A 9,767-nucleotide genomic window follows, 5' to 3' on the forward strand; every position below is an offset into this window, starting at 1 on the left:
CCACTTCAAAGACATTACATACAGTGTTACACTTAAGGATTTCTAGGTACTTTATAATTGTTTTTCAATTCAATTTGAAAATTGGTGCCCCCAAAGTTCAAATATACGTGCCAGTATCATTAAATGCTAAGAAAAATAAATTCAGCTTCTCTGTGTCCCTGTGGCTTCAGTAGAACTTGTAACTCTAGGACCATATATCCTTGCCAACAGCAATGCATTTGGAAATTGAACCTATGAAAATATATAAATAGTTTTCAGGTCAAGATAAAGAGAAATGAAACAAGTATAACTAGTTCTTGCTTTCGTATATTTAAAGCAACTTGACCAGAACCAATTTAATGGGAATTTCACTTATGAGAACTTGAGCAGCAGACTTACAATTCCTAACCCAAACTTTTCTGCTAAACCATTAGACTTTTATAATAAAGTGAAATCAGAAATGCAGAATTAACCATTATAACATAAAACTTGTCTTTCAAAAAAGGTGAAAACACTTTAATATAATTTAGATTGTTTCTACACATTAGATGTAGGAAATAATTTCACTTAGTCATAAGTACAATGAATTTGATTAACAAAATCCTAATTTACAAAATAGAAGTAAATATATGCAGAAATATATTCATTATCAAATTATAAAATAAAATTAACAATTCTTGTTAAGATATCATCAGTTTATTATTTTGCATTTCAGATAATAGAGTTAAATCATTTTGGTATGCTTAATAATATTTATAAGTATTAAAATAATGGAACGTTGAGATTTGAATACAATGACAGTAAACCATTGAAATTTCACATTCACATTATACAGCCATCCTGAATCCATAAGTGAATGTTAATAATGTAAAAAAATATAAAATGATTGTAATATAACCATCTAACCATTACCATATGGAGTTTTAAGACCACTATTTAATTTGCTAATTTGCTCTGAAATATAAGCAGTTGCTTTTCTGTGATCCATGACTTGTCTTTGTGCCTTAAGACTTAATTTGAAATGTCCTTACCGTAAAAATATACCAAAGTAAATAAAAAAGGAGACACTTATTTACAAAACAATATTGTATACATATTACATAAATGCAATTGTTTCAAAGTCTTTTTATACAATATTGATAGAATCAGTCATTTCCATTATTTTATCATAAAAACTGCAGTGTTGCAAAGGCAGGCTGTAATTTTGAAATTCTGATTAAAAACAAATACTTTTTGGCTGCCTTTTAAGATAATGCAGTTTCTTCAAGTATGCTACAGAATTGAATGCTGACCTCTAGAAAAATGATTCTTCTTTCATTAAAGAAAATCCATTCCCCATTTGGAGGTGTATGACAATGCACCTTAAGAAAGGAGAAACTTACTATTTTACTGAATGTTTTTTATTCGAGAAACCCGATGATATCGGCCATTCAGCCTATTGTATTAGCACCATTGGCATGGATTGTTAGTGTACTGTACAGATCATAATAGGGATGGGGACTTGCAAATGGTGTGCCATCCCTATTTTTGTGGAATTTCATCTTACCAGTATGCTATCGTACAATATAAATTCAAGTGTTGGAGGATGATTCAAATGACAGTATTTAACAATCCTGCATTTTACCAATACTACATACAGATTTTACTGTAGATATTAAATGATACCATAAAGAAATAGACTTTAAAGCACACTCCTTTAATTCACGAGAACACAAGGAGAATTGCTTTCATTTACCTAGATATATTGTAATACATATGAACATAAAAGTAATTTGATCTCCTCGTTCAAAAACTCTGGAAATCATAAGACTTTTTGTTGCATGATTTATTTTGATGGTTAAATGCCAACCATTGCATATATTCTCTCTTTTAGTCCATATACTGAGCTTGTGCGTAAGTAACTGTAGCATACTCAAGGCTTATAGCCTGTGGTACATAATTTCACAGTTTCAAAATTGTTGAGGGGAAGGCCTTCCATATTTTAGGAAGTTATGAACCAAATATAAATCTCATGAGCACCCACAGCGATCTACTACCATGGCTGGAATTTTCCCATATATTATTTGTTCTTTGCCATTAAAATATAGCATATTAATTGGAGACATCTTGGTGGGAGTACAGCAGGGGCCTGCTGAACCTCTGGGGTTTGCTTGGTGTACAAGATGAGTATGAGGATATTTTTGTAAAAACACAAATTCACACTCTCCAGAGCAGTAATTGGCCTTATATCTTTTGGGTGCAATAATCCAATCCCATCCAAAAGCTTCAAAATCCACAGTGAGAGGGTAACGACAGCACCGAGATTCTGTTGAGTGCTCATCACAGTCAAGCCCAAAATCTCGTCTGGATCTTTTTGGTGTGTCTGTCACCTTGACTTCTAAAAAGGGATTCTGCATGAGAAGGAAAAGAACAATCAGTAATAATAATAGGTCCTGAAACACTTTCCTACTTCAAGAAGTCATTATTGAAGAAATTAATCATTTTGCTCATACCACATTTATTTTTTAAAGGCACAGCATTAAGGAATTTTAATTTACTCTAGGCGTGATTCTTCCCTTATGGCTCATAAGAACATAGCGACAATGCTAATTCTCCTGTGGTCAGATCTATGTCTTTTTAATTTCTGTGTTTACTGGTTTGAGTATCTGAATGCCTGGCACATAACAGATACTCTGAAAATATTTATGGGAAGGTAGGGACAGAGGGAGGAGAGTCAGGGAGGAGGGAGGACAAGCAGGGATGAAGAAAGCAGTTAGTTCTCTCTCTTCTAAGTAAATATGTTGGCTAAATATGTCTGATGACTTCTGGAGGGATAAGTATATTCATCCATCCTCTGTTCCCTAGATCTTTAATTGGGGAAACTTGCTATTAAAGCCAGAGCAAAATAGTTACCTCCCAGCCCTTTATGGATTGTAATAGGAAAAAGAGAGGTAGGGTAATGAAGGTGGTAGTATGCATACTGGGTTGGAAAGAAAAACTCTGAGGAAGAGAGGGACAGATTCAGAAGATACAAAAAATATATCATTTTATTTTTTCACTGAATGTTTCTATTCATATATTTAAACAATAATTTGCTAGTTCTTCCCTTGCCCCAATCTTTTAATGCATTTGAGACTTATCTTTTTATATGGGAAGATCTGAGGAGTATGTCATATTAATAATTATCTTTAACTTGTTTAATAATAATCTGTTTAATAATAATTTAAACTTCTGTCACATTACCAACTTTGATCATTAAAATACTACCCATAAAAAGTACTTTCTTAAATAATTAATAATGGTTTTTACCCTATATCAAAATCAAAATCGACTTGTAATTATTGTTATTTAATATTATAAAAAATCACATCATTTTGTGAGTCAATCACCTGTCATGTAGCACATTTAAAGAAACATATATCATTTGTAAAATTATATAATATTTTAAATAATATGTTTTGATTTAAAGTAGATCTGACCTTGGGACCTCATCAAAATAAAAAGCTTCTGCACAGCAAAGGAAACAATCAGCAAAACTAAAAGGCAACTGACGGAATGGGAGAAGATATTTGCAAACGACATATCAGATAAAGAGTTAGTATCCAAAATCTATAAAGAACTTATCAAACTCAACACCCAAAAAACAAATAATCCAGTGAAGAAATGGGCAAAAGACATGAATAGACACTTCTCCAAAGAAGACATCCAGATGGCCAACCGACACATGAAAAACTGCTCAACATCACTCATCATCAGGGAAATACAAATCAAAACCACAATGAGATACCACCTCACACCTGTCAGAATGGCTAATGGTTAACAACTCAGGCAACAACAGATGTTGGCGAGGATGAGGATGCAGAGAAAGAGGATCTCTTTTTGCATTGTTGGTGGGAATGCAAGCTGGTGCAGCCACTCTGGAAAATGGTATGGAGGTTCCTCAAAAGACTAAAAATAGAACTATCCTACAACCTAGCAATTGCACTACTAGGCATTTATCCAAGGGATACAGGTGTCCTGTTTCGAAGGGACACATGCACCCCCCATGTTTCTAGCAGCACTATCAACAATAGCCAAAGTATGGAAAGAGCCCAAATGTCCATCGGCAGATGAATGGATAAGGAAGATGTGGTATATATATATACCATGGAGTATTACTCGCCAATCAAAAAGAATGAAATCTTGCCATTTGCAACTACATGGATGGGACTGGAGGGTATTATGCTAAGCAAAATTAGTCAGAGAAAGACAAATATCATATGACTTCACTCATGTGAGGACTTTAAGAGACAAAACAGATGAACATAAGGGAAGGGAAACAAAAATAATATAAAAACAGGGAGGGGGACAAAACAAGAGACTCTTAAATATGGAGAACAAACTGAGGATTACTGGAGAGGTTGTGGAAGGGGGGATGGGCTAAATGAGTAAGGGTCATTAAGGAATCTACTCCTGAAATCGTTGCACTATATGGTAACTAATTTGTATATAAATTAAAAAAAAATTAAACTAAAAAAATAAAGTAGATCTGACTTAATAATTATATACTTCTTTAAAACCAAGACCATTTAAAGACTAAAAAGATAGCATTTATTGTTTGCAAGTATAATGTTTTGTTCTAAATTATGTCAATAGGTTTCAGAAGTAAAAAGTGTGGTCACATTAAATAAGTTTGTGAAAGCAGAACAGTGAGTAACTCTAAACGTATACTAGGGTTTTAAATGGTTTTTATAAAATTTTATAATATATGAAGTATTGTCATCTGCTTGGTCTGATATCAAATTAGTTGGCATCACCTAAGTAAACCCTTGCACAAAAATGGTAAGGCAGCTTCGAAATAAGCTAGGTGACAAATGTTAAGTAGCCTGGAAATTTAAATTTCATTAGGGGTAATTCACAAAGTAATCTACATGTACATCAGTCAACAGTCTACAAAATAATAAACATATTTATTATGAGGAACCTTGAAAATGATACATTTAATAAGATATAGGCCTAAACATACCATACTATAAATATCATATTTATATAAACATATATAAACATATAAACATATCATGCTATAAATAAAAGCATTTTATTTTAATTATAATTTTTCAAGTTTGTTTTTTCTGCTTTTCTAAACCAAAAAATTTCAACATATTTGGCACTTTTCTGGGATAAAAAGATATGTTTAAATTTGTTGGCTATGTAGTAGAATCCACTATGAAGATTTCATGTTTTTATCCATGAAATCATGTAGCATATCAATGAAAAGCACTTTATATTTCATCCCCGCTTCTAAAGAACTCCCTAAGAAGTTAAGGACTATGGCATAACTGTTTTTTTTAATCCTCATGCAAAATAAAAGTATCAAGAGGGTGTTTCATAGGATATGAAATTAGACACCTACTTTTTATTGGGTACAGAGCTACCATTGGAGTAAGATACTTTTGTCTGGTTTATGAGCATAGGAAATGGGTAGTGATTTTTCCACTATTATTCATTCACATGATGAATCAAAATGTAGCAATGTTTGTTGCTAGATATTATTTTCAGTTATCACTTACCAGCCCATCTTCTCCTGGTCCTGGGAAGGTTACAGCTAGATCATGACCATTCTCATCTAAAGCTTTGATTTCAATGCCTAAGTTGGATTCAGGCTGTTTGAGCCAATTTTGCAACACTGTCTTCACATCAATGCTCTGCCAAATACCAGTGCCTGGGTTCATGTCAAGTTTCAGAGATCGGATTCCAGTATACCTTGTACCGTCTTTCATGGGTTTGATGAGTCTCAGGATTTGCACAAACACTGTTGTAGGAGTCTTGACGGGTCTCAGATATATCCACAGTTGGGCCTTTACAACTTTATTATATTGTATTTTAGAGCTAAATTTAAAGAAGCAACATTTGGGTTTTCCTTCCGCTTGCATTAGAAGATCAGCTATAAATGAATAAGAAAAGAAAAATAGTTATTGAAATTATTTCTCATAAAAAATGAATTAAAAATTGGTGAGCATTTTTCCCCCATTGGAATAGTGAATGCATATTTTAAAGTGAAAAACCATGTAGGATTTCATTCATAATTCAGAAAAATATCAAAGAAAATAATTACTCTAGCTTTTCAGAATTTTTTAGATATATGTTTTTTCAGCTGTTTATGAGGTATCTGCTCCCTCTCAGAGAACTGTGGGCTAAGGAGAATTCTATGAAAGAATGAGCAGTGGATGAAATTTTAAAATGATGATGATTAGAGAGAACAAGAGACACCGTGGAGGAACATCCACTTAGAATTCTTTGGGAATCTGAGTAGTTACACTTACTGAGCAGCTGTACCAATCAGTCTGGAAGAAGGAACCCTTCCCCCAGGCCTGAATTACCTGGGGACAAGACACGCTGAGCAACTAACTGAGCCCTGGGAATTAGTAGAAAATATAGCACATCTGTTATGTTTGGGCTCTGGAATAGCCCTAAAGGAACAAAACGAGTCAGGTAATTAGCACAAAAATGTGAATGTTATATTCAGGCTTATCTCAAAAGTTAGAAAACACGGTCTTTAGAGCCAGGTTGTCGTGGCAAGCAGCATAAGCAGTTTCTTCCCCCCCTTTTGTTTTTCCAAGATTGTTTACAAATAAGGTAAATCTACTCCAGGACTAGATAGCAGAGTCTTAAAAGAGAATTATTTGTTGCATTGTAACGTGATTGCCTAATAAGCAAAACAGTATTTGAAACTGTTTTGAGTCAGGTTTCAAGTGTATAAAAGCACTGTTTAAAGCAAGACTGCAGACACATAGCATAAAATCTTTCTTGTCTTGCCTTCTCTGTTAAGATGACTGTCTGCCTTTCCTTGAGTGTCATTTTGAAATGACTGAAAAAGCAATGGTACAAAATATATTCTCTTTCAGAAGCAAGGTAGATACTACAGGTAATAGTCCTCCTCCCTCATATGAAGAAGAAAACAATATTTTAGAAGGCTATTGAGCAATGTGCCTTCCTGGAAACATGCAAACCAGGGACTCTCAACAATAGTGCCGGGGTCAAGGGAGAAGTGGGACTTTGTGAGCCATAACCTGTTTAATTAAAATGTTTATTTCTTAGGCATTTTCTGATAATAAGCTCATGATTATCATTCTGCTATGTCACTTCATCACTGGTCTTACTAATACATTAAATTAAAAAAAACATTTTTTATACTCTCCAGTGTAAAAGCTTTCAAAGTTAAATATTTTAATTTGTAAAGAACATAGAAACACCGTGAGGAGTAGCTTTGAATAACAGATGTCATTCTAGGCATTTAGCAGAAGACATTTTTCTCTTTTATTAGAGAAAAAAACTTGTTATTACAGATGCCTATTTCAGACAACTAAATGCAATCATGAAATTTCATGTAGGTTTTTAACATTGTTTGTAGTATCTCCCAATCGTTGCCTTGCAGGTACTGAGCAGTGAAAGCATAAGCATTTCCTATTTGTCAAATTAAACGAAACATTAATGCCATGCAAACATTTTATTTTATCTCCTTTTGGGTTTTTAGTGCAGCAGATTTCAGTCTCATTAGTAGATTTCCCATGAAATCTTGAAAAAGAGAAACTCTTCCTTCCTACTTACATACAAGCCAACGGCTTGTTAAAAGAGCCTGAAAATAGATCTGTTTCTCATAAACACTAGAACCACAGTCAGCAGAATTGTTGATATACACTAAGAGGGCTACTCACACTCGGTGGGCATGGTAATGATCGTTTCCGTGGTAGCGTGGTAATCGTCGTCTTCCAAAGAGCCATCACTGCTGTCATCTCTCTGGACATCGTACTGATCAATCAGTTCCCGGAGCGGAGGAGCTTTGGGCAAAAGTTGTCTTATAGCATCTTTGCTGATGTTGGGAGCCGTTTCCAGGCGAAGTTTACTGAGGATCTGAATTTTTATGGCTTCTATTCTTGAAGATTTAGTGTTTTGTCTCCAAGTACATGCATTGCACAGCCCCTCTTTTTCCACATTTTCTTTTTGCTCACTGTTCTCATTTAGATCCACTGGACCAGCAACAATCAGCATAAACAGGTAAATATAAACATAGATTTGCAGTTTCTGCATGATTTTAAAATCAATACAATCTTTTTCCTTGTTCTTATTTCTTCCTTTTACTTTTCTTTTGCTTTTGAGTAATGCCAAGCACAATTTTAATGCCTGTACAGTCTGAGAGACAACTTGCCACACCAGTGAATCTTTTATACTGTATTCCAAGTGGCTTTTTATATTCCAACTTTGATGAGACAAGTGTCGTCAGGATCTATGATTGGCTCTTGCTCCACAATGAATCTCGCTGTCAGAGGTTAAAACCCTGTCTGTCACAAGTCACCAAACAGTATTTTGTTACAGTCAAGGGTGAGCTGATTCATTCGACTACTTCATAAAAGAAATAAATCTACAAATAATGAAAGATATATGTGACATTTGAAAAAAAATAAAGTCTATGTTAACAATAATAGAAACTACACTTAAATCTTCTTAATCTTTACATGTGAAACTCAGGTTATAATTTAAATAAGTAAATCTTAGTTTTACACTTCATGCTTAAAAAGTTGAAATGTTACTTCCTTAAAAATTAAAATGAGTATCTGTTATTTAGGCAAGCATTTGAAGTAAAAATAATTTTATTTACTGTATTAAATTATGTTTAAGTGCCGTGTAATTAGGGAAATATGAATTTAAGTTAGGAAGACCTGAATTTAAAGAAAAGCTAAGATAGTGTTACTAGTAAAAGATTGGCAGCTAAAATCTGAGAGGCTTGTTTTCCTGTTTAAATTCTTAGCACACGTTAAAAAATCAACTTATTATAATGTTATATTACACATGGAATTATTTTTAAATAATTTAATGTTTTTCATTACTATGAAAATGGTGCTCAATTTTTGGCTGATTACTATTCAGTTCTTTCCTCTTGTAAAGCTGCAGATTAGTATTATTCAGAAGATGTGTTTCTTCATTGTTTATTACCAAGAGGATAATGTCAGCTAGTAGAAAAATCTCTGAACTCAGAATAAGACAATGGGTTTTACGACTGGCAATGCAGCACGTAAGCACAGTTTGCCTCGGATTTCCATTGGCAAAAGTAAAAAGCGTAGTATCCATTCTATATAAATTATATCAAAATACTGTCAGCACATAAAAGTGAAAGAGCATCATAATAAAGGGGTGCCCGTTTTTTTCATGCCCCATTACTACGATTGGTTTGCACCCCTTTGCCAGTTTCTCATTTTGACCAGAGGGCAGACACCTGGCAGGGATTTGGGGTAAGGTCTGGGAGCAGAGAATGGAGCTTTTTGTTCTCTAAATTTAAGTGGCCTGTGTAGGGATCAAACTCTCAACCTTAGCTTTGGGAGCCACAAGATCTAATCAAATGAACTGTTAAAGAGCTAAGCAAACATAGCCAGTGAGAAACAAGCTGTTTCCAGGCCACAGGAGATTTCTTCTTCCTACTGCTTTTTGGGAAGCTAAGGACTCCTAGGAGAGTTAATCCATTACTTCCCCCCACCCCCAAGAGAATGCAGTGGCTCATATCAAATATTTATTTTTTAGGTCACTACCACTTTTGCACATTGTACACTAATTTACTGCCTCAGTGCACTAAAATGCAACTCAGTAGCCTGAAAAGTTAATGCATTTTCATCAAATTCTTAAGAGGTATCTACATCTCTTGAGAAAAAATGGCCTTACATAATGCATTAGATTTGCCCATCATTAAAGATTAAGGAAAACCAGACACAAACCAGATGCCTGAAGGGTTTCAGATACTCTATTGTGGAACAATATTAGATCAGGCTTATAAAGTTTTA

At 34.0% G+C, this 9,767-nt stretch overlaps 1 protein-coding gene across 1 annotated transcript; it reads right to left on the minus strand.

Moving 5' to 3' along the window:
* Nucleotides 1-468: 468 nt before the first annotated feature.
* Nucleotides 469-8,176, minus strand: MSTN (myostatin). Its single transcript, XM_043577303.1, has 3 exons — nt 7,653-8,176; nt 5,508-5,881; nt 469-2,369 (listed from the first exon to the last, which is right to left on the minus strand). The coding sequence occupies exons 1-3, from the start codon at nt 8,023-8,025 to the stop codon at nt 1,989-1,991; spliced, it is 1,128 nt and encodes a 375-aa protein (XP_043433238.1). The 5' UTR covers nt 8,026-8,176; the 3' UTR covers nt 469-1,988.
* Between the last annotated feature and the right edge of the window lie 1,591 nt (nt 8,177-9,767).

Source organism: Prionailurus bengalensis, chromosome C1 (genome assembly GCF_016509475.1).
Source record: "Prionailurus bengalensis isolate Pbe53 chromosome C1, Fcat_Pben_1.1_paternal_pri, whole genome shotgun sequence".
In the NCBI taxonomy this organism is placed as follows: Eukaryota; Metazoa; Chordata; class Mammalia; order Carnivora; family Felidae; genus Prionailurus; species Prionailurus bengalensis.